General features: G+C 41.3%; 1 protein-coding gene across 16 annotated transcripts in view; it reads right to left on the bottom strand.

Annotated features, from left to right (window-relative positions):
- MPDZ (multiple PDZ domain crumbs cell polarity complex component) overlaps positions 1–22,734 on the bottom strand; it is a 109,017-nt gene extending 86,283 nt beyond the window's left edge. For all 16 annotated transcript variants that reach the window (XM_079959048.1, XM_079959056.1, XM_079959061.1 and 13 more), the window contains exons 1-5: positions 22,656–22,734; positions 12,946–13,030; positions 10,979–11,145; positions 2,239–2,454; positions 1,430–1,569 (exon numbers count right to left, since the gene is read on the bottom strand). In XM_079959048.1, the coding sequence (XP_079815174.1) occupies positions 1,430–1,569; positions 2,239–2,454; positions 10,979–11,145; positions 12,946–12,961 (539 nt within the window). In that variant the 5' untranslated portion in view covers positions 12,962–13,030; positions 22,656–22,734. The remainder of the gene's footprint in view (positions 1–1,429; positions 1,570–2,238; positions 2,455–10,978; positions 11,146–12,945; positions 13,031–22,655) is intronic.
- Between the last annotated feature and the right edge of the window lie 2,984 nt (positions 22,735–25,718).

Genomic DNA, 25,718 nt, shown 5'->3' with positions numbered 1-25,718 from the left:
GTGCCACCAAATATTAGTTTGTCAGTTTTTCCAAAATAGTTTCTTTTAATCCTGTTTTTTTCTGTTTCCCCACCCAAACTTTTTTTTTTAGAAAAAAATCTTTCCCTACAGTTTTGCTGTGAGCAACTATTTTGGCACCCTGGTGATCAGCTTTCTTTGAAGCTAATCCCACTGCCACTGTCTCCTGGCTTCACCCCACAGCTAGTTCCTTCTCCCTGCACCCGCATCCGAGACTAAGCATATTACAAGTGGGTTGCTTCCAGCTCTTCCAGCTATAGCCTGGGAACTTCATTCTTGACTTTGAGCCTGCTGCTTAACAGAGCATGTGCTCTACTTCATTCACGGTACAAGTACTGAATATTCATCAATCCATACAGTTTACTTACCAAACACTGCCATCAGGTGTGTAAGAGGGAGGTGGGGGAGGAGACTAGTTTTCCTTCTTTAAAACTGAAGAAGGAAACTACTTTGGAAGGGACATCTTTCTGCTCTTAACTTAATCACGAAAGGGATTCATTCATTTGCTGGTGGAGAATGTATTTTCAGGGAATCACATAATCTGCCTTTCTTCAGACTTGAGTCAAAGTAAGCTGAATAAAAGTAAGCTGTGAGCCTAATCCACGTTTCTTTTTAGGATCAATAAATTTATTATTAAACAGTCTTTAAAACCTATGTGCCCAAAACATACTGGTCCTGTCAAGTGTCACTGCTTCCAACGGGAAAATGAAACTCATGTTTAATTCTCTTCTGCTGAAATCAATAGAATTTTAAAATATTTTTATTTTTATTAATTTATATGCTGCCCTTTAAACCAAAAGCTCCCACAGCAGTACAAAACCTGCAGAATAAACACATCAATACAGAAGAATAATGAAACAAAGAAATATCAAGAATCAAAGAAATTATAGAAACCAACATTCACTATATTAAAAAAAGAAAAACTAGGCAGGGGAAGGAGTTAACAATGTATCAGGCAAACAGTATACTGGTTGCAATAGGACAGAGTGTGAGAAGTGGAAATAGAGGTCATAAGAACTTAGGAATATTTATTTATTCATTCATTCATTCATTCCCCAGCCAGTCTGGGCAGCTCCCAAAGGAATATTAAAAAGGGTGGGAAACTTTCTGGGCAGTCCTTATCCTTTGCCATATAACAAAGGAAAATTGCAACAAGTATAAATGAACACAATGATTAAAAAATAGATAAACAATTTGGAAAAGGAACAACTTCAGAAAGACCTGAAATTCAAACTGTACATGAATGGCATGAATATTACAATCTTTATAACTTCCAATGAGCTATCACTCGTGAGCAATATATCCTTTTGTAGCTGTTATACTATTGCTCATGACTAAAAGAGGCACGTCTCTTACAGATTTCTTCCCATCTCTAAAATCTGACTAAGAAAGTGGTTCCTGGCAATCTCACCTTTGTGCCACACTTCCGTCTTGAATCTCCTGCACAAATATTCCCAGTTCACCTCTATATTCACTCTTCAGGCCAACTACACTGAAGCCTAGACCACCGCTTAGAGGCTTCACAAGTTCTATGGTTTCAACAAGGCGTCCCTGTAAGAAAAACCAGCACCATTTTGAAACAAATTCAGAAGCAATATAGTTTCAAAGTTTGTGCATGTTTAACAAAACAAATTACAAATAAACAAACCAGGCAGGCAACAAATAAATCCAGTAGGGGCATAATGAACAGTGCCAAATCACAGTTTGCAACCATGCAAAAGTCGGTTAGGAACTTGCGTTTAGGGTAACTACAGTTAGTGCTAACATTTGGGAGGCAAAGCTCATAAAAATCGAGAAAACGTGTGGTGGTGGGGGAGAGACGATTGCACAGGGTTGATGAGCTTTTTTAGGGGGAGAGTACCATGAGCTGTAGAGCTATTTTGGGGGACTAATGCACAGGGTTGTGGAGTTATTTTTAAGGGGGGTGCCATAACTCGCACACCAAACAATCCACAGCTTTGAAACGCACACAGCAACAAAGCCAACTTTCATCTCCCAAATTGCCAGCAGCGGGCACCTAATGACTGCCTAAGGGGTAGATACATTCATTGTCCACTACAGTTGAATCCCTTTTAGGAATAGATTAGGAATCCATGATGGACCACAATCGACCACGATCATCCAGGGATCTACCTGTAGATTGCGGTCAACCGGTTTGACATGTCCGCCCTAGCAGAAGGCCACAGTGCCAGATGGTTAATTCAAGTTATGAAGTCCTACCTGTGCCATATTTCTGATCAGTAGTTCAAAGTCATCACTAGCAGACTTCACAATAATCTGAGGAGATCGGGCAGCTGCTTCTAGCCCACTAGAAAGACTGCCATTCTGCTGAGCCAACAGATAGGATTCATTTGGGAGTGAAGTTTCCACAATAGCAGCATGATGAGAAAGCTGTAGGAGTTCGCCAGATGAGGAGATCGAAGGTGCAACATGTACCTAAAAGATTATGCAACATTACTGGATTTTAGTTGTGAAGAACACAAGAACAAGCAGCTACTGGGCAAAACACACAAAACAAAATAGAAAAAGCCCACACATAATCCAACATTGGAGGTTTATCATGCCCTTAATGATACGACACGTGTTCAAAACAGAGTTAAAACACTACAGAAGTCATGAAACAAATCAACAGAACACTGTATGATAAATGTTGTACACACTGGTGGCTTAAGAGTCAACTGTAATTGAAATTTAGTATAACCACACATTGACTTTCTTAGTGGCAGTTAAGAAGTTATCTCGGGGGGGGGGCGGACATGAGGGCACAGAAAATGGCATGTAGACGGTAAGATTTTTAGAAGGAAAACAATAAAGGGGCTTTTGGCAATAGTTTGAGAAGAAATATAAAGAACTGATGGACAGAGAAACCTGAGCTGGAATGGCATAAAATTTATAACCAAAGACTAGAAAACGTAAGTGAACATTACCAATTGCTTTACCACATATATTGAGAAAAGTATACACTGGGTGTTAGGACAAAGACTTGAGGTGTGGATCCTCAAATGCAGATTTGAAGCCTATCTGGTGGTCTCACCCATTAATAAAGAAATATTGGGAAGAAGTAATCAGATTAATCACACTAATGACCCTTTAGGTTATACCATTAAATACTGGGACAATTTTGTTGGGCTATCTAGATGATCACATTAAACCCCAAATAACTGGTGTGGAATTTATTAACTGTTGTCAATCTGTCAGTAGCTCAAATATGCAACAACAAGCAACCACTTATGATAAAAGAATAGCAGAAATGGTTTGAAATGGTCCAACTGCATCACAGAAAACAAAAAAGAGGATATTTTAGAAGTAAATTACTTCTGTAGATCAAAGGTATAAAAAACAGATATGGTATGGCTACAGAATACCATAACAGCTTTTCTGCACAGTATACTATACTTTCTGAAATTATATTGCTTATTGATTGCTAATAATTATTATGTAGGGAGATACGGTGCTCTCCAATTATTTCTGATATATGAACAGAATGTTGTATATTTATGTATTTGTGTTAGGTATATCTGGGGTCCCAAACCGTGGTGTGTCTGCATTTAACATTCATATTGATTTTCAATTATATTTTCATTGCTTCTTTTATTCCTTATATTATATTTTCCTTTATTACCATTTGAATTCTATGGAACATAAGAAATAAAAGAAGCAATAAAACTACAATTAGAAATCACATAGCATCTAGCACGACACATTAAAAATGCTATAGCCAGCAGAAACCAGCTGAAAGAAGTAGTGGTCCGTAGGATTATTTCTAAACTTTGGGGAATATAGCACCAGGAGAAGATCTTAGACATTACAAACGAATCATTTGGATAGATCATTCTATAGCAGCCTAAGGGCTATTTTGGGTGCATCCACTGTTAAAAGACAGAATGCTAGAAAAGATGGCTTAATGTTCTCATAAGGAAAACAAAGGCCATCTTTCTTGGAATATAAAATGGGGACAGGCTTCAATGCTTTTAACAAATCACAGCTCTTGGAAGCTCATCAAACTAATACTTCTCCCCTCTCTTAGGGAACAACGTAGCATGCTTCTGCTAATGCAAAAAAACTGCTTTAGAAATAAAATATTTATCTCTTACTACCCTTCCAAAGGTAGAATGGGAAAAAGTCAGGATGAATCAATGATTTTTAAAATATATATATTAAAAAATGATTATTTTTTTTTAATTTAAATCAGTTTTTTTTTTTTAATTTAAATCAATCTTTTTAATTTAAATTGGATTTTTAAAATAAAATGCTTTTGGAGGAAAAAATCTTTCTAAAGATAGTTTTCTATTTAAGTTACATTATAGTCCAAAGGCCATCAGGAAATAAGGATTTGTTTTAAGTTTTTCATGTGTGCTGAAACTCAGTCTAAGTTTTTTTTAAAAAGTTTAACCACATCAGTTAACAAACATGGATACATATACTATAATGTTATTGTTTGAGTTAAATTGTTTAAATTGTTATTAAGGAAATGATTATTTTTCTCCTTCCAATAAAGTACAGCAGAAAAGTTGTCCAAATATAAACAGATAACTTATTAAACCTCAAAATAATTTCATAATTATCTGTGTATGTATTTCTAACAGTATAACCAAATCAGCAATTTTTTATATAACTGTAAAAACTATTCTGAAAAATTATTATTCCAAAAATGAAACCTTCATCTGGTTGTAAATATTAAGATTATACCAGCAGGAATGCCGTTCTGTAAAAAAAGAAGAAAAAAGATTTAAATCAAGTCTTACTGACTAGTGATTTAAATTGTGATTTAAAGCAAATCCACCCTAGAAAAAGTGGAGCACAGCTTCCTAGTATGCCTTTAGATCAGCCGCAGAAGAGAAGAATGAAAACATAACCTTAATTCATCTAATTCAAGATCCTAAGACTTCTTCTTGTTTTTTTAATAACGCTTTAGTATAGAGTATGGTAGAGTTCTGATGTATTATTGACTACGAACTCGTCCATAGTAATTGATAGTGGCACTCCACTCTAATGATCTTTATTCTTAAAGCTAATTAAAGAAATTGAGTTGCATGTTCAAAGGGGATTAGCTTAATGTGAAAAGACTATGTCAGACAAAGTGGCTTCTGGTTACTGCATTACAGGGCAGCAGAGGGGGGTGGGTAAAACCAAACCAAACAGAAAAACGAGAGAGTAACTCAGGTGTATGGGGAAAAAAATATTTTAGCCACTGTGAATCCAATTGGCCAATAGTAAACAATTTAAGTGGCATGACAGCTTCAAGTCATGCAGAATGACACTCTTGTATAAATACCTGTTCAGTGAATACACCAATCGTTTCTGTAACACTTTCCAACATTCAGTGTGCCCTACATGTCTGGCCTCTTCCACAACCACCCTGTGAGGGCTGAGACATAGCGACTTGCCCAAAGCTAGCACATGAGCATCACAGTCACATAAGTATCTGAATCTTGACCTACTGTACTACTCTGGCTCCAGCTAGGATTAGCGCCTTTCCCTCAAGAAATCCCCAACAGCTTTAGAAATGAGAAGGAACTGAACACGTGCCATTTTTCTCTGCACAGGGAATGGGAAAGATGGTCTGATTAATTTCTGCCTGTTAAATTCACCAGTTCAGGGCAGAGGGCCTTCTGTCAAGGAAAAGGTGGCATTCCCTACTCACAAACTGATTCTTCCTGGCCCTATTCACATGCACTTGGAGTCAGGGGCACCAGAACCACACAGCTACAGTTTACATGTGAATACCTAGAAGGGACGCGGGTTAAAACACAGAGCCTAAGGCTTGCTGATCAGAAGGGCAGCGGTTAGAATCCCCGCGACGGGGTGAGCTCCCGTTGCTCAGTCCCAGCTCCTGCCAACCTAGCAGTTCGAAAGCACTTCAAGGTGCAAGTAGATAAATAGGTACCGCTCCAGTGGGAAGGTAAACAGCGTTTCCGTGCGCTGCTCTGGTTCGCCAGAAGCAGCTTAGCCATGCTGGCCACATGACCTGGAAGCTGTATGCTGGCTCCTTCGGCCAATAAAGTGAGATGAGCACCACAACCCCAGAGTCATCCGCGACTGAACCTAATGGTCAGGGGCCCCTTTACCTAGAAAGTAAAGGTAAAGGACCCCTGGATGATTAAGTCCAGTCAAAGGCAACTATGGGATGTGGCGCTCATCTCGCCTCAGGCCAAGGGAGTCGGCATTTGTCTCCAGACAGCTTTCCGGATTATGTGGCCAGCATGACTAAACCACTTCTGGTGCAACGGGACACCGTGACGAGTGCCAGAGCGCACAGAAACACTATTTACCTTCCCGCCACAGTGGTACCTATTTATCTACTCATTTTTGAACTGGTAGGTTGGCAGGGCATTATGGGAAATGATATATGGTGACATAAAAGAAAAGAGATGTTTAAAGCCAAAAAAACCTGACACTGCTAGGGACAGAAATTCCAAAAAAGATTGCTAAGTTGTTTATGTATGTAATTAAAGCAACTCGCATCCTTTACACTAAAAAATGGAAAAAGGAAGAAGTTCCTACTCAAGAAGAATGGATAAGCAAAGTTATGGACTATGTCGAATCAACAAAGCTAACAGCTAAAATAAGAGAATCAATTGATGATTTTTTGTTTTTATTTTTGGAAGAATGGAAGCCCTTTCCAGATTATTTGAACCAATATTATAATGTGAAGAACCCATGAGCAGGATTATAATTATGAGTAACAGAAAGAATTAGAGACTGTTGTATTAAGATTTTTGTTTTAAAAAAAAGAAAGAAGGAAAACAGGGTGCAGCAAGAGGGGGATAAGAAAAACATCTCGGAAAATGGGATGGGAAGTCGATAATATAAAAGAATATATTTTTAATATGTATTGGAATTGTAGCTGGAATTTCTGGAAGTTTAATAAAATAAATTGGGGTGGGGGGGAGAGAAACGCAGGTGTGTGCTCATCCAGATTAAGTATTTCCACAGGAAACAATAGGACTCTCTGAGTGTGTGTATCTGCATATGATTCAGTTCAGATGTGACATATTCTAAAGTAGCTCAGTGATCACTGCCACACAACAATAATGTCTTTTGTAGTTGTAAGTCATATTTTTCATTGCATATAAACTGTTCTGCTTCACAATAAAAAAAGCCACCGTTAACTCCATGACGAGGTAGCTTTATAGCAAAGTGATTATGTATATACTGTATGAAAGGAGCATAGCTTTGTTCTATAAATTGCCTTAAGCTAATTTGCCACAATTGCCTTTCCTTTTACTGTATATAACATCTGCAACATTGGCATAATTTGGAAGGAAACAAAAAAAAACCCCACCACCCTTCGATGCCACAATATATGATAAAATGTACATTTGGGTAACTTTCATTGCAATCAAATGCTACTTTCTGTATTTTGTTTGAAATGTCACCCAATTAAAAAAAAAATCTACTTCAGTTGCATTTATGGAATGTCAGCATTTTAGGCAACAAAATGAGAGCGAGCACTTATTTCAAAAACTTTTGCCTTAACTCGCACTGAAAGGAGCGAAGAGAAGGAGAGCAAGGGCAATAAAATTTAGGAGATCCCTGCTTGTTCTTTGTTCAAAGCACATTTTTTGGTAAAGCATTTCATCTGCAACCTACAGGAGCACAAGTTTTGCTAGGAAGGTGGAGCTAGGGTGTCAATGCATGTAGGAACACATAAAGATGGGGTTGGTTTCTGTGCTTAAAATGGGCACTAACACACAGCGCCACTTAACCTGAGCTCCTTTGTGCCAGGTTGCTGCTGCATATTGAGTTGGAGAGGGCAAGAGGTGAAGCAGTGATGAAGCTGGCATGCTGCAAGCAAACCAGGAGAGCCAATCCGGTGCTCCTGCTGGCTCATTTGCATTGCACAAAACTTACTGCCTCCTCGTGCTCCCCTCTCCCTCCCAGTATGCAGACGCAACTCAGATGAGGGGAGCTCAGGTAAGCGGTGCAGCCCCACTGTGCTGTCCACTGCTGAAAACAGGGATACTATGATCATGGTTGAATTTATTGCCTTATTATGTATAAAGAAAACTATGCAATTGGACTACCTGATAAAATAGCAATGGAAGTTGCACAAAACTCTTGGAAATTTGAACTGGTCTCAGAACCCAGTTTATATTTCTTTTCCAGCCTAAAAAAGCTGATGGCAACAGTGGCTTCCATGAAAGGTTATGCCTCTAAGGAGTACCATATTTTCCCATGTATAACATGCCCCCATGTATAAGACTAATGCCATCTAGTGTCACATTTGTATAATGCATGCAAAACGCACTTAAAACATTGTATTTGCAGCTGAGTCTTGTGTCCAGCACCTTCTACACTGACTGTTTATAATTTCCCCAAGGTGGAGAAGGTGCTTAGCACAGTGCCATGATTTTAACAGAGGACTTCTGACTTGTGATATCTTTCTCTGAGAGCTCAGTTTCTTAATTGAAGGAACGTTGGTACAGACATGGTTCTTAAAAGCAGGAAGCACTGAACCAAGAGCAATCTGTAGCTGGGTAGAAAGACAATGGCAAAAGGATTTGGTGTGATCCACGCTGGATAGTTTGGTGTTCAGGGTAATTAAGTAGTTCTGCAATTTACAGAATCCTGTGTAGGTCTACTCAGAAATCAGTCCTGCGTTCAATGGGTCTTAGACCCATGTAAGTAAGCGTGCATAATGCGACAGCCTTAGAGTAACGTCAGAACTGCCTGCAACAGAACCAGTTGGCCGGTTCTGCTGTTTTTCTTCACACATTTTCCCCCAGTGGAGCACAAGATGAGCTCCAGCACTTTTTTTTTTCCAGCTGGGGCTGTGCACATGCTACAAATCAAAGGAAAGCAAGCATAGTTACATCTCAATGCAACTCCGGTTGAAGCCATGAAAGAAAGGAAGAAAGAAAGAAAGAAAGAAAGAAAGAAAGAAAGAAAGAAAGAAACCACTAAGGAAGTAGAAACAGGACTTAAAAGGGGTGCACGTGAAGACAGGCTAGACCCCTTACACTGCAGTCAGTAATTTTCCACCCTGCAAAATCTATCTTCAAACTTGTATGAAAAAAATTTGAAGAATGTCACCCAGCCAAGGAAAGGGGTTTTTCTCATTAGCACAGCTTTGAGCTTTTCCAGTGGAGGAGGGGAAGCAAGCACTGTTGGAGCGAAGGCTGGATTGCCAGCACTGAGTGGTGGTTGCAGTTGTTTTTATTTGAATATTTAAATATTCCAAATTATAAACAAAAGCCAAATGAAGACTTAAGAAGTTCGTTATATCACAAGAGCAGAATTTATTTTTATTTCTTTTAGTTTTGTCGTTGCTCCCTTATCTTCAAACACCGGGCTTTTGCTATGGCATCAGACTTAGAAAAACGGACAGAGTGGGAATGCTCAGAGGGAAAATATGCGCTTGCTTTTAGCATGCTGACATGCAAATGAGTGCTGAAGGCTAAGTACCAGTTTCTCTCTCTGAAAGAGAGAATTGATTCAGTTTGGTTTAGTCCCTAGCTGTTGGGATTTTCTTCCTACTTATCTTGCTTACTTTGCATTTTAAAATCCTCAACATAAGCAACAAATCTTGTTTATTTTAATGAAAAGGCTTACAAGGCAACCTATCAACAGGCATCTGAGCACCAGTTCTAAAACATCCACGCTTAAGTGAAATGTTCTAAACAAATAAGTAAAAACTCCTTTAGCTTTGGTTCTTCCAGCCCTTTAGCATGCAGACAAGGAAGCTCCGTATCTCATCAAAGGAATTCTTTCCCAACTATGCCCAAAAATGCACATATGTTTTTTTTTAAAAAAATACATAGCGCAGAAGAGTAAAGGCACTGTAATAATGATAACAGAATGTAATAAGCCATGTTATACGTGGATGAGCAAAGATGCTGTTGCTTCTAGCAAAAGAAAAAATAGAAGTAAAAGATTTTAATGTTTTCATTTCTTCAAAAGGTGGCCAATGGCTGAGATATATAGCAGTAATACTAATGTTATACTAAATTTGTCATAACCCAGTCAGATGAGTGGGGTACAAAGAATAATGTTGTTGTTGTTGTTGTTGTTGTTGTTGTTGTTGTTGTTGTTGTTGTTATACTCGCTTCAGTGCACCAGATTTAACTAAATAAAACAGATGTGTGACAATTGCCTCTAGATTTAAACTATGACCAGCACCTCACACATTTGTGTTCCACTCATTTGAGTGAAAACCAGGCATGTTAGACTACAAGTCTACACTCACCTAACTGAGGATCAGGCCCCTTGAACTCAATGGGATTTACTTCTGAGTGGGCATGTATACTTCTGCACTGTTAGCGATTCATATTCCTTATGACAACTGCATTCCATTCTTATCACATTCCTGATAATGGCTGGAGTCAGGCCTTCATTACGAATGGCATGTTTCCACAGGCATGCGTCACATAACTCAAGGCAGGGCTTAACACCAGCATTCTTCTGTGTTGCACAAATTAGCAAACGGTTGTAACGTTTTTAGCTTTAATAATTTTATTTTTTTATCTTTTATGCAAACCACTTTGAGGTCTTTGCGGTATCCAAATTTTGTGAAATATATATATATATATATATATATATATATATATATATTCGTCTCACAATGTCAGCACAAATGTAAAACTTCTCTTTTATTTCTAACAGCTAAAAATAAGGTCAAAGAATGAATCCCCACAACTCTCAAGCTATTCTGACAGAGGTTAAATGGCACCGTTCTTCACAAAACACCTTGGGGGAAATAGTGTGTGATACCAGTTATCCTAATTTCAGTAGTAACAGTATTCCTAAAGTTTACAGGTTTACCTATAATCAGTATTCAGTGAGAAAACTGCATACATTAACTTTAAGAAGGCCAAACTTGCTAAGTTACAAGGAAAATTTTGGACATTTTTACTGTTTGGTGTCTATTTTGCAAGCTGTTCAGAGTGTTATCAGATAAAAGGATTTGACAAAGACGTATTGGCATTTCCTCTTTCCCCTGGAGATGTTACCATCCTACCTGATCTCTTGATTGTGGAAGAGAAGCCTGAAGGTTGAGGATTTGATTGAACAAAGGACTTTGCAGCACTGATTTCAGTAAACTCAGTTTCTCTTCATTTGCTGTATCACCTCGTTCCCGTAACTTAGCTTGCAGGCGTTCCACTGCCTGGAGGGCCCGGTGAGTATCTGAAAGAATATTCCCTATTACTTGGTACCCTTAATATGTGTATATACTGTTAGGCATAGATGCTTACATGCTACTTTAAAGGTACCCCTGCCCGTACGGGCCAGTCTTGACAGACTCTGGGGTTGTGCGCCCATCTCACTTAAGAGGCCAGGGGCCAGCGCTGTCCGGAGACACTTCCGGGTCACGTGGCCAGCGTGACATCGCTGCTCTGGCGAGCCAGAGCCGCACACGGAAACGCCGTTTACCTTCCCGCCGGTAAGCGGTCCCTATTTATCTACTTGCACCCGGAGGTGCTTTCGAACTGCTAGGTTGGCAGGCGCTGGGACCGAGCAGCGGGAGCGCACCCCGCCGCAGGGATTCGAACCGCCGACCTTTCGATCGGCAAGTCCTAGGCGCTGAGGCTTTAACCTTTAGCGCCACCTGCGTCCCTGTATGCCCCCACCTGCGTCCCACCATGCTACTTTATCAGCTCTTAAAACAAGATGGAAATGTGGATGTCTCCACACACTTTTTTTAAACATCCGGTTTAGTGAAAATTGCATCCAACTGCCCTGTCATAGCACAACGCCAGCAGAATATCCACTTAATTATACTTTTAAGTGACTGTATTTTAGCTTTCTACTGTTAACCCATTGCCCAAATGGATTCTGATTTCCTGAATGAATTTTTATCAGGGAGCTAACACAAAATGATGGATGCACCATTGTTTTGAAGCTCAGGAATGTATAGTCCTCCTTTCCAGACAATAGTAATCATATGGTCCAATCACTGATTGATGGATGCACCAATAACATTGTCCAATCATTCTCCTCTATCCATATATGTGAATGTCCTTCCAACCATACTACTTGAGACATGGCTTTGTTCCATCCGAAATGCCTTTGAAGGCCCCTGTTTATTTTGTCTTGCCCTTTGGCCTTCTGTTCCAGATTGAGCCACAGCTGTCTTCCACCTCCAGGGCCTGCTCACCTTGCTTCATTGTTCTACTATCTGCTTCAGGTGTTGGCTTAACTAATGAGATCAATTTCAGCTCTTCCTTGGACACCAACACACATCTGCAAGAGGCTATAGCTGAATATGCTTTACATGCAGATGGCTCCAGGTTCAATCTCTAGCTAAAAATTAGCAGCTAACAGGCAGTGTTTAAAATAAACCAAGCACCAGGTGCATTTTGCATCTGGCTATCGGTCACTTGCGACCCAATGAAGATGCCAGGGCGCCAGAATGTAACCTGGCATTTACACCATCTAGAGGTGCATCTTCACTTCACTTTCCCCACCCCATTGCCATGCTTTAGGTTGTCAAAGTTCTTAACCTAGTTCAAGGTAGTCATCTGAGCTAGCCAGATGTTTAACTGAGAATCAATCGCAGTCAGTATATCATTTGAAAAATGAGACACTGGAGCCGGCTTGCCCCAAAATGGCAACTAAACATTCCATTTTGGCGAATGTAACCTTGGTTTAAGGGCCATTTGTTTCTAACACTGCTAACGGGGCTGGTAAATAGCTCTGCCTAAGACCTTAGAGAGCTGCTCCTAGTCAAGAGTACTGCGCAAGATGGACCAGTGACCTCACTTGGCATAATACATTTTCATATAGATCTATAAGCATTTCTTGCCAGCAGTCTTAGATGTTATCTCCACCAGGACTTCATCTCAGTGAATAGTTTACCAATGAACGTCGCACGTATTTCTCCTGAATTTGGATAAACACGAGGAAACACAGTTCACCATAGCTCTTTAAAAAGAGAATGAAAAGGGTTTGTTAAGTATGTAAATGTGTTTTGGTATCATGTCTTACCTATTGTTTCAAACATGGCCTCCACTTGCTTAATTTATACTTCACCAAACAGCAGTCAGCAGCTCAAGGTCTTCCTACAGGAGAACTGTGGGAGGAAGAAAGATTTTAAACACTAAGCTGTAAAAACAGGAATTTAAAACTACTGTGTCAGAACCATACCCCCGCCCCGACTGACTGATCTAGCAGAATCTCAATCAATCGCTTCTTATTTCTGTATTAGTTGTAGTCCAAAAAGTGAACAACAAGCTAATTAGATACCTCATCTCAAATGTTTGCGCAGTTGTCATGTCACTGCAACGCCACAGTGATGTTGTGTTGTAAGAGATTGAACTGGCACCCTGTCCTGAGCAATTTACTAGCGCAGGCGTACAACAATAGCTTCTTTTTATTTAAATGCTAACAAACATTATGCTGCAGTATTCAAAATGCAGGTTCTAAAACCCACTATGCAAACTCTCATGAAGATATGGAGGAAAAGAGGGGCAGAGAAAGTGGGTTGCTGCAGAAATATGTAGTTGTAGAAAACAGAAGCAATATGGCTGCTTTTCTATGCTCCCCATAACCACTGGGCAACTTTTTTTTTTTTTTTGCTCGTTTTTCACCAAAAGAAATAATTCAAGGGAAATTATACACAGCTGCAAAGACAAACAGAAAGTGCAACACACACATAATATAAAGAAAACACCATCACTAATGAAGGCAGGGCAAATCCCTGGATTTTGCAACTCTGTTACCTACAACACACCATCCCATGCTATTTGACTGAACCTTCGGCATTTCGTTAAAAAGGCATGTATCCTGCAATTCCCCTCCAATAGCTGTGAGAATTCTTTTTGTACTTGAACACATAATTTCCAAACAGAAGTTTCACCGCTCTTCATTAAACCGATCCTCTTAATATTTCACAAATCCATTTTCGAATAAATACCTCGGGGAAACTATAAGGCTTACAGCATCAGATTAACAAACATGCGATGCCAAAGATAGAAGGTACAGTAACAGGCTTTGCCTTGCAGCCCTTACGGCAGGCAATGGCATTTCTCAAGCCTTACTGGAATTAACACTGACAACCAGGCCCCACGTGTTCATTAGGTAGGCTGGACTTCGCAGGGAAGCAACCTCCCATTGGGATGGAAGAGAGGAAGCTTTTTGTGTGCGAGTGCCACATTATCAATTTTACAGAGGCCAGCGAATGGCAAAAGGAACAGATTTGTAAGCTGATCACCCACACAAAGAGGAATGAACCATTCAGGCATTCACACTGAGATGCAAATTGCCTTACACACACAGTCAGACTTCTTTACCTGAGCCCCCATTATAAAATGAGAGGATGAAATTAGATATTAAGTGAGGCATCCTACTTATACATCCCTAGGATTCTTCTAGACAGAGCTACACAATATTAGGGAAGTGTGTGTATATTAAGCATCTGTGATGACACCATGTAAACACAAAACTTGGTATCTGGTCATCCAGCAGGTTTCTGCTGCCTTTTGTTGTTTTGTTTTAGAGGAAGCCTCTAGCCCTTCAGCTACAGAGATAAGTGATGGTGAGCTAAATAGCCGAAGACAGACAAATGACTGTGCACATCTTCTAAAGTTCAAAGGTAGAACTGTTCTAGAAGGCACACACGTGCTCCAGAACAGAACTTCAGAGAACGAGCAAAACTGCACAGGGAGGGGGAAATGGGCCCAAATCACCTCTTCCTTCCATTCAGGGGAATGTTCTGTGAACAGACCTCTGCTCACACATTTCTGGACCCAACCCACTGTAAATAAATTAAATCCACTGCGAGCAACACTTCCCCGTGAGTTCAAATGAATTCATACTATATATGAAAGCAAATCAACGTGCCTTTTGTGATAGGAATTTTATGGTCTTAGATATATGGCAATGTTCATAACCACACGTACATAGATCAGCACAGGAAAGCCAACCTGGAACCATTTTGGTTCCTAAACTGAGCAAATGTTTCTCTGCATGGTCAAAATGGAAAAGCCTCCCCATTGTCTCTTCCTTCACGAATCCTGTCTTAATCTGTGTTTGAATAAAGGTGTGAGCCTGTGACCTGGCCCAGGAAATAAGTATTTTACCACTACAAAAGAATGGCCAGGCTCCCCAGGCAATCCAATCAAGTAACCTGCCAGACAGGAGATAAACAAGGACAAGAGAAAAACAACATTTAAATTTCTGTGATGTAGGTGGGCTGTATCTGAGGGGTGGTCTTAGGTTACACCCCTTCTGTGATGTATGCATAATGTTTCTGGGGGTGGTCTTGATCTAGAGGATGGGAATTTCAAAGGTCTTTAGAAGCCCTTGCACAGCATTTTTGTGGGTCCTCCTCCTCTCCTGCGTGTGAGGGGAGTACCCTGTTGCAACAGATCAATAAAGATCAAGCTTACTAGCTGCTTTGCTTCTCAATATTGTCTGGTTGGCCTCTGTTATTTTCTCCTACCAATAGGGAACCTATGTAAGGACTCTATATGGGCTCTTGGATACCCCATAAGGGAAAAGGGCATATTTTTATTTACAACACTTTCCTTCCGGGAGATGCCCAAAAAGCAACACAAACATTTTGTCTGCCTTGTCAATCACTCTTTTGTAGTGTTAAATGCTTTCATGCAAATATATTTGGGTTGGCAGCATCAAGCCCCATTCAAGTGTTTGATCAACATGATTAACCATTTCATGAAGGAAGGGAGTGGAGCTGGGCCTGTGGCCACTAGCCCCACCCCAATGCATATGCACAGCAGCGGAGCATATGCCCGCACTGCCAGGGGTGGGCACATGGGGCAGGCTGTGGCCAAGAAGAGCATGTGGCAGCTTTGCCACTCACTCTCCCCCTACTCTCTGCTACCAGGTCAGGCCAGGCACGCCTCACTGTGGCTGAGGTGCAATGCTCTCTGCCTTGAATGGGAGCCCTATGTGATCAGCAGGCTTCCTGCCCAATGTGGAGATGGAGGCTGCCCATGCAATACTGAATCCTGATCTCCATAAGCAGAACAGAACCCCAAAGCTTGGATGTTGTTGCATCACCAACAGAGACACAAGGTAAGTTTGGGATCAGAGAGAGCACCCTTACTTTTCTCCCTTTTGCTAAAATCAATACATATTCTCGAGGACAGTACTGTTAATCCAAATGTTTCTCTAAACTAGGGTTTATGTCCAAGAAATCCTGGACATGTCCTCTTTTAGGGGGCCAACAGGTTCATCCTAGGTGATGTTTTACATTTCAAGGGAAATATTCAGGGTTTGTTGGTTTGTTTATGGGGTTTTTGGTGCAGGCACAGAGTAGCTCAGACTTGGTCTCAGGCGCCGCAGCCCTGTGTGCCTATTTCCCCAGCTCAGGCTGGCAGTGGCTCGGGCTGTCCTCTTTTTTTGCTCTTCAAGATATGACAACCCTACTCTAAACACAACTGAAATCTCAGAAGTTTTTCACAGCCTCCTTTTTTTATTCTCACTCCCACGCAGCTCAAATCACATTTTAGAAACCTTTCTGTGCATGAGTATTTGCATCAGGATGTGGAGACACATTAAGATGTGCATGCTATTTAAAGCATACTTTAGTTATGCTCCACCCACGCTCAGATGAGCATTCCCATCTGTGGCTTCAGCTGATGATACTCAAAAGGAAACTTGTTTAGACATATAGGTCCCCTTGCTGCATCAGGTTAAATTAATAAAATGATGACTATTTTACATCCAAAGTTAAGGCACATGCAAGAATATGATCTATTCTCAAACTGTGATGCATAATAACCATGAAATATGGTTGCTACTTTACCTGTTCAATACTGTAACTGATTGTTCCTCGCATAACCGTGGGGCACTATTTCTTTGTGTTCTTTAAACACACACAATATTCTGCTCATAACTAGCATTTTTGAGCCCACTATCTTGTTTCTCAACAAGCAATGCAACTTGGTCACTGGTCTTATCAAAGCTCGGAGAGGTTAAAGCAATGCAGAGTAAATGCAGTGATAAGACAAAGTTTATCACAGTTAATGGATAAATGAATTGCCTGAATCAAGTCACTATATTGGAAACCCAACTGCCTAAAAAGTGGGGGGGGGGGAGAGTATGAATTGTTTTACAGAGTGGTTGTGATGCTAAAACAAGATATGAACTGTAAAAGGTTTTAAAAACTGTTAATGGTAATTAATAAAAGCCTCACAAAAGTACAAATAAAAGATAAAAGACATGATCACTATTATTGTATTTCTTAATTTTATCAATACTTGTAGAACATTATAATTGTTATAGGAAATATTTTTTATTGTAAACAATTTATTGTAAACTCAAATTATACAGCCAATTTATTCCTACTTTTATATGCACTTTGAAAAAGTACACCAGGAATGTGACAAGTGCAGTATTTATATACGTAATATATTTATCAATGCATTTAACTGATCTGCATCTGGGGAAATCTGCTTAAACATATATCCACAAATACACAATTAAACTATGACACAAAAGAGTTCATACAATTACTATAAATCTATCAAAACCAGTAAAATTTTTGAAGGGCAAAAATTGACCATTTCCCCAATCAAATATAAAAGGCATAGGAAAAGGGTAAAAGCCTTGTAAAATTATTCAGTAGGCAAAGCTAAGCAAAACAAAACAAGTGTCTACATAGATTCCCTTGATTAGTAAGAGAAAAATCCATTGGGATTTATTCATTAAATAACCACTGATATTTAATATTCTGATATTTTGTATATTCTGTCCCTTTTTCTGGTATCTGTGACATCAACCACATGAACTGGCTTGTGTGCACTGGATTTTTCACCCATATGCTCTGTTTAAAAATGATGCCCACAAGTATCTATCCCATAATGTCAGAACTGTTTTACGAGGGCATGACACACTCACTTCAAATCTGAATAAGATTCAGTAACACATATCATCCAATCAGTGGCGTAGCGTGGGTTGTCAGCACCCGGGGCAAGGCAATTGAGAGTGAGTGAGTGAGCCAGGTAGGGGCAGAGAGCTGCGAGTGCGAGCGCCCCCCCAGATGTTGCGGCCGGTGTGGCCGGCCCCCCCCTGCACCCCCCACGCTACGCCACTGCATCCAATACAACCTACTGATAATTCAGTGCATTTGAAAATATCTGGCAAAAATTCCATGAAGCAAAACATGTCCATCATGGTATCATCAAACAGCAAAGGCAGCAGTGAGCAGTCTTGCTCCCGAGTCCTTGTGCAGTTTAGGGATACACACCAATATACTCCTGCACACCATTTAGAAACATAGTTGCATTACAAAACCAACTTTTCTGCTTTGCTTTTTTTATTGCTCTGTTGTTTTTGTTTATTTATCTGGCTTAATATAAAACAAAATCTGCCACCAAAGTAAAATTTGTAAGTAAAGTATCCTGTTGCTTCTAACTACCTGGCAAATAAAGCTGATCATTTAACAGCACTAACATACACTCATATTTGCAGAAATTCATTGCAGTTATTAATAATTGATTGTGCTAGCTATATTTCCTAACAGTTAATTTGGGTTACAGATAGGTAGCCGTGTTGGTCTGCCATAGTCAAAACAAAATAAAAAATTCCTTCCAGTAGCAACTTAAAGACCAACTAAGTTAGTTCTTGGTATGAGCTTTCGTGTGCATGCACACTTCTTCAGATTTGGTATCTGAAGAAGTGTGCATGCACACGAAAGCTCATACCAAGAACTAACTTAGTTGGTCTTTAAGGTGCTACTGGAAGTTAATTTGGGGTTCTGTAATAAATGTAAGACTGTCTTTACTACTGTTCAAAAAAAAACATTTCTTTAAATATTGATCATGATTTAACCAGTCAACATCTCCATTCACTTCTGACGGTAGAAAATAAAGCTGCATATATAAATTTCAGATAAATAAATAAATTCAAAATAAGTGAAGATATTTTTCTTATACAAACTAATAACCACACAGCACACTGTTGCTAGAAGCTCTAGGATCAGAAAGCAATAATGAAACATCAAAAGAATTCACATTAAAAATATTTAAGCAGCTGATTTACATAATCCAATTGATTTCATGAATACCATGTTAGAATTCTCATGAATACTCTTGTTAGAAAACCATAAGTGTTTGAATTTGAATTTTATTACTGCAAGCTGTGTTGGGTTGAAATAAACGACAGACGAATGACAAGTGTCATATGGGAGGCATCTCTCGAGCATGTCTCGGGGAGTCCCTTTTATTGAATATTACAGCATTGCCACATATGTACCTGTTGCTGATTGGTTAACACAAATACAATGCAAGGGTTGCATATAGGCATTAATCATCGATAAATTAAAGGTTGGGAAAGGGAACACAGAATTGGACAGGTATGAAAACCTCCTTATTAAACTATTACTAGTGATTGATATAGCATGACTTAAAAGAACATAACTATCGCATTCCGTAGATGTGGTTAACCATGCATTGAGAACAGGTCAGGGTACGATGTTTCATGATATCAATGTGAAGTAAACATTCTAGGGTGGGTGAGGAAGGAACGCTTCAGCTTAGAGCCTGGTCAAACCTAAATCTAAAGATTAAAGTATAATCTGGGCATTAGAAGATAGTAATCTACTAAACATTCAGACTAAATTGTCATAGAAAAGGTTCAGTGCTCTCATGCCTATGGATGTCAAAAAAAACATAGGGAGGAGACAAGAGGTAAAAGCTATCTATACCAGCATTCAGAGCGGCACTTTTCTACTTTCCTAAAGCTGATATTGACCTTGGCTGTCCTAATGCAGATTTCTATTTTAACCCAAGACAAGAAGAATGTATTTCAATTCTTTATGGGAAAGCATATCAACAGAAGGTCCAGGGCACGCATTCATCAAATTCAGTGGCATTCATAAATGTAAATGTCTATTTCTCTGTTAATTATAAAGAGCGCAGGTAACAACAGCAATCTAACAAAACATAAGTTTCTGTTTTGACACAGAATGGTTTCTTCACTTCAAACACACCAAGAAAAAAGTCCTAAACATTTCGCTAAAACTAGGCCTCCTTAATTTCAGTCTTCCTTTCTTCCCAACAAAACTCAACTCAAACCTACACTTTCTGGCATCATAGCTAAAATGAAAGCACAGCCATATTCTAAGTTTGCTGGAATTTTATAGCAAACCATTTTGATAAAGTGGCTTTCAAAGCAGTTTGCATGCCAGTTATGCTAAAACCCAGAACTTTCCCTCACCATCTACTACCATGGTAAAAAGCACCTGACTTAGAAGGGGAGCCAATTCACGCAATCATTTTGCCACACGAAACTGCCCCTTTGGCTTGCAAAGACACTGTAGAGCTCAAGCGTTAACCGTGCCTAATTCTGTTTAGGATTGGGGGTTTGGTATTATGGACAAATAACATCCTCCTGATCTTTGCTCATGCAGAAAGCTAACATGCTACTACGAATTTTTGCTCAATACAATACTGAAGGCAGGTCCATCTGCACGCATGTGCCTGTTTAACTTCCAAGTGCATGGAGCTTGTCCCTGTACAGGACATACCACTATTTGTCCTTAATCTGGACTTCTTACAACTCAGTTCTCAGAACTGTTTGCTGACCCAACAAGTCATTGCAAATAGGTTGCAACGCCCACCATCTGTGCAATGTGACAAAACATGTCACTGTAGAAAAACAAAATAAACAGTAAGATACAAAATGAGTTCAAGTCAACTACAACAGCCTAACTTGCTTATCAAAAAGGCTGCCTACCACCTTTCCTCCTTAGGTTTAGAGTGTAGTTTTGTCATCGGCAAAGAAAAGAAAACTTACTAGACCACACTAAGATCCATTAATATGCTGACATTCATTTCAGTGAGTGCACTGAATTGCTTACTGGAGAGGAAACTGCCATAAATAATCAAGCACAGTTCTCCAAAATGTCATGCGAGCCTTTCTTTAAAATAGGTGCTATATTATCAAGAAAATACAATACATCTTTGCTTACAGGGTCATGCTACGCAGAACCCAAGCCTCTTGTCCTCCTATCTGCAAAAACGTGGGAGACAAATTCTCGGTACCGCCATGCAGTATTTATACTGTACTATAGTTATTCACTAGTCCATAAAAGCCTTTGGAAAAACTAAATTAAGAAACACCACAAACAAAAACAAAATGCATCTACCATTTGAAGTTTGATTCTAATTGTATTGCACAAAACACCTACAGATCTGCATGATTTACTTGAAGAAAGAATTCACTCCTTATTTGCACTCTTGTGAATTATTCTAGATCTACACTTTAAAGATAGCCACATGATCTCCAGAGAGTAGCACAGAGATAGTTTGCAAGAAAGAAAGAAAGAAAGAAAGAAAGAAAGAAAGAAAGAAAAAGAATGGCTAATGATTAAGATAGATAGTGCATCACTTTAACTTAACAGTCACAATGTGAAAGAGAGTTAAGTGAACTGAAGTGCACTTCAGCTCTGAACTGGGTCTTTGGTGCTTACTGCATTAATTTCAAAAACACTGAAATGGTGTTTTCCATACACTACTTCTACTGACCCCCTCTTGCTTTGAGCAAGCGTTGCTGCATCATGTGTCCAGCAGAATGGGAACATGCCACACAAATATTAAGGGCAGTGGGGACTATGTTCACACACCGACTTTGATCGGGACCATTTTACACATTAGTTGTACTTTAACATAGGGGATTATATCAGTTCCCGTGCAATTAATATGTTGAGCAGCGACTGACGTTTGGACCTTTTCAGCATGAGATGTAAAAGCAGCTGGGTGTGCAGGATAACACCTATACCCGGTTGCTTACTTCGCTCCTGCATATACACAAAGCCAATACTCTTCTGCTCCAGGCTAATCCAATGTGGAGTAATGATCTAGTCCTTAACTGTGTGATCCCAGCAGACTAAAACCCTACCCATTCTAGCACACCAAAAGTGTGAGGATTGTGCATTTCTCTACTTTTTTTTTCAACCAGTCATTTTAAACACAAGGAGGGTGGGAATAAGCCTTGTTAAGCAACGCTTAGCCAAGGGAAATGATCCTGAGTGTGTGTAGCCGCAACCACAACTAACCCTCATTGTTCCGCTCCCAACAAGGGCAAAGGCGGAGTTCTCGGCTCGCTTTAGTTTAAGGTTACCAGATTATTTTTCAATGAATCCGGGGACACTTTTAAACTTCAATGGATTCTGTATGGGGGACTGATTTGTAAATCCGGGGACTGTCCCCGGGAAACGGGGAAGTCTGGTAACGTAACCTTACATTAGTTCTCTCCGGTTGCTTTCACAGAATATGAAATATGAAAGCGACAAGTCTGGCTCTTTCCGACTCAGGATGATGCTCCTTGGCATCCTCGCTCTCTGCCTGCTCCACTGCGCATGCAAACGGAGCGCACCTCTCTTTTCCCCCATCCCCGCATCTTCTCCTCTTAGCAATGCAAGTTCCTTTCCATTTGAACTCTCTGGGTTCGCCTAAGGGGAGAAGAGAGGATGCTCGCTGCTCCCCGGTGCCCACCCCCATTCTCCCCCCCACCCAAAAAAAGCAAAGGCGTCGCATTGATCCCGAGTCTTTCTGGACGGTAAAGGGAGCTGGGAGAGCGACGGGAAGGAAGGGAAGGCGAGCAGGGAGCGTGACCGCAGGAAACTCCTCGCCAGAGGAAAGGGAGGGGGAGACGGAGCCCAGCAGGCCAGGCCGGGGAAGGCGCGCTTTGGTGGGCCTCCCCATCCCTCCTCCTCCTCCTCCTCCTACCCGCGGCAGAGGCTGAAGCAGAACCGGCCCGCCGCATCCCTCCTGCTCGTCCAGCCGCCGAGTGAAGACCCGGACCGAGACCCGCCCCCTCCCCTCCCCCCTCCGGCAGGTCCCGCTGCTGGAACCGGGCCAGCCCAGCAGCTCCTGCCCAAGAAGCAACAGGCGGCCTTCGCTCCGCCAGCCGGTCTCCCCCCGCCCCACGCAGGCCAGGCCTGGCCGAGCCCTCCGCGGGCGCAGCGGCGCGCACGACCCCCCTTCTCTCCACCACCCCCCCTGGAAAAACGAGGCTGGCCGAGAGAGGCTGGCGCCCCCCACCCCCGCCCCCCTGAACGCTCCCGACCGAACCGGGATGCTCCCTTAGAGGGGAGGGGAGGTTCCCCAAAGACAGGAAAGAGCGAGATCCAAGGAGGGGTTTGCGCAGCGCCTTACAGTTGCAGCAGCAGCAGCAGCAGCGCCGGTGGTCGAGTGCGGGTCCCGCGAGGAGCTTGCGCCGCCCCTCCGGCCTGGCGAGCTGCCCCTCCGCCTCGCCCCGAGCCCGGCTGGGCCGAGGGTGACCCTCGCCCTCCCCAAGTTCAGCCGAGGTTGTCTTTTGTCCGCGTCCGGGGAGAGGCGGGTGTCGAGAGAGACCCGCTTTCTCTCTGCCGGGCAAGGCCCCCTCGGCTCCTTTTCCGCCCTCGGAGAAAGGCGCGCCGGCTCCCCGGACCCTGAATCCTGCGGCGGCAGTTGCCCTATTTTCCCCGAGACTGCTCTGGGAGGAACGAAGCGCGCGGGCGGCGGGAGGGAGGGAGAAAGCGAGGGTCGGATTCGGCCCAGCTCTCCTCTCCAACACGTGTTAAGAAGTTTCTTCATTCTCTCTCTTCCCCCCCCCCCCCGCGCCCCATTTCGCCATTAGGTGGGTAGCTACCGGGACCACTTTTCGGTCACGGTGCCTCAACTTTGAAACCCCCTCCCCAATCTTCTAGGGGCCAGGTTACCTTCTCCCCACCCCCAATGAGGGGGACAGACCCCTTCCCAAAAAAAGTTAATGGGCAAAGCCATTCAGATGCTCTGTGTGCGCGCCCTGTCATGGGATCTGTTATGCCAGCTGGGGCTTACCTGCGCCCCCTCCCCCCAAAATAATATTTTACTCAAGTTGACACCCCTGCCCCCAGTTTGCCTGGCTGACCAGAGTGTTTTCTTTGAAGCACCAGGTATATTTTTTTAACGGGATATTAATTGTCCTGCTAATTATGCAGCTGGCTGCTTGCTCTGCTGCTGCTTTCAACTTCCAGGAATCTTTCATGTTTTGGTCTTATGAGAGCCTCATGGCAAGATTTGATCAACAGGCAGTGATAGAAATCTGTTTTAGTGGATGAATGAATACATAGCATTAACTATGCCTGAAGAAGAAGAGGAGGAGGAGGAGGAGATTGGATTTGATATCCTGCTTTATCACTACCCTAAGGAGTCTCAAAGCAGCTAACAATCTTCTTTCCCTTCCTCCCCCACAACTAACACTCTGCAAGATGAGTGAGGCTGAGAGACTTCAGAGAAGTGTGACTAGCCCAAGGTCACCCAGCAGCTGCATGTGGAGGGGCAAGGAAGCGAATCTGGTTCACCAGATTACGAGTCCACCATTCTTAACCACTACACCACAGTGGCTCTACATAGAACAGTCTATGTAGGTCAAAAGGCTGCTTCCAGTATTTTTAGGATGTTAGGCCACCATGATATAGTGATATATCACAGTGTCTGAAATAAGGATGGAACTATGTAGAAGCATGGGCTGGCTTCACAGTTTTCCCCACGTTGTGATTTTTTGCATAGCATGCACACACACACACACACACACACACACACACACAAAAGCATATGATTTGTGATCCATTGCTAAAATTGTGAAACTGATGTCATGACATGGATTTCAAACTGGTTTTGGACAATATATCTCCAGTCCCACTCAAAACAACCCTTTGAGGTAGGATAGACTAAGAGATGGTGACTGGCCCAAGGTCACCTGGTGAGTTTCATGGCTGACTGGGGATTTGAACCCTGGTCTCCCAGGTCCTAGTCCAACACACTAACCATTACACAACACAGAGGTTATAATCTGGGGATTGCACCCAAACCCAAAATCCCATTCAATCAAAACACAATGAGGTCAATGCTGGGTGGGACTGCCAAAGTCTTTTTTCCCCCCTGGATGCCCTCCCACTTTCCATCTGCTTATTATTGTTGTTGTTATTGCTATTATTAATTGACAAGCGCTTAAACCTGAATATGCACAAAGTGAATGTGTATAAGTTGTGGGCTTACTGTACACCCCATTGAACTGTAAGGAATGTAAACATGTATAGGATTTTGCTGTAAAAGGCCTACATCAAAGAAAACCATGAATATTCTTGGGAATAACAGATATAACTTTTGATCTGCAAGATTTTCATATCTATAATTATGGTCCTTACAGGAGTTGGTGTTTTCATTTCAAAAGCTTGTGTTTTAGTTATAAAAAAGATACTGCAGAAAAAAAATGGAAATAATAAAACTATGTTCCCCTTTCTGCCACAACTTTTTCTACTTAATGTAAATGCAGTCAATGTGGTCTAATACTTAAAAGAGTGTTGGACTAGGATCTGGGAGACCAGTTTGAATCCCAAAGGGTTACCTTGGGTTACTTACAGTCTTTCAGCCATTTCTCCTTCACAGGGTTGTTGTGAAAATAAAATGAGGAGGGCGAGAATTGTATGCCCTACCTTGCAGTCATTGGAGGAAAAGTGGGATATAAATGTAATTAAATAAAAATTAATTAATTAATTAATTAATTAATATTGGTAGGAAACAGCTTTGGGAGGTATAACAGTCTCAGCATGCCTTGCCTTGTTGCCAATAAAAGGGAATGGTTTCACTTAATGTATTTAAATCATGTCACTGAAGCAATTTTCTTTTCTTGGCAGTATAAACTAGAGACTACATCAGTTGGGTATGACATGTGAATAACTACAAGAGTACAACAATTCTGCACCAGAGTACATATACTGTACGGTCACTGAACTCTGCATGTGAATACTGTACAAATGTACCCCC

The sequence above is a fragment of the Podarcis cretensis genome, assembly GCF_951804945.1.
Source record: "Podarcis cretensis genome assembly, chromosome: 17".
Taxonomy (NCBI): Eukaryota; Metazoa; Chordata; class Lepidosauria; order Squamata; family Lacertidae; genus Podarcis; species Podarcis cretensis.
This window is presented reverse-complemented; position numbering and strand designations above follow the sequence as displayed.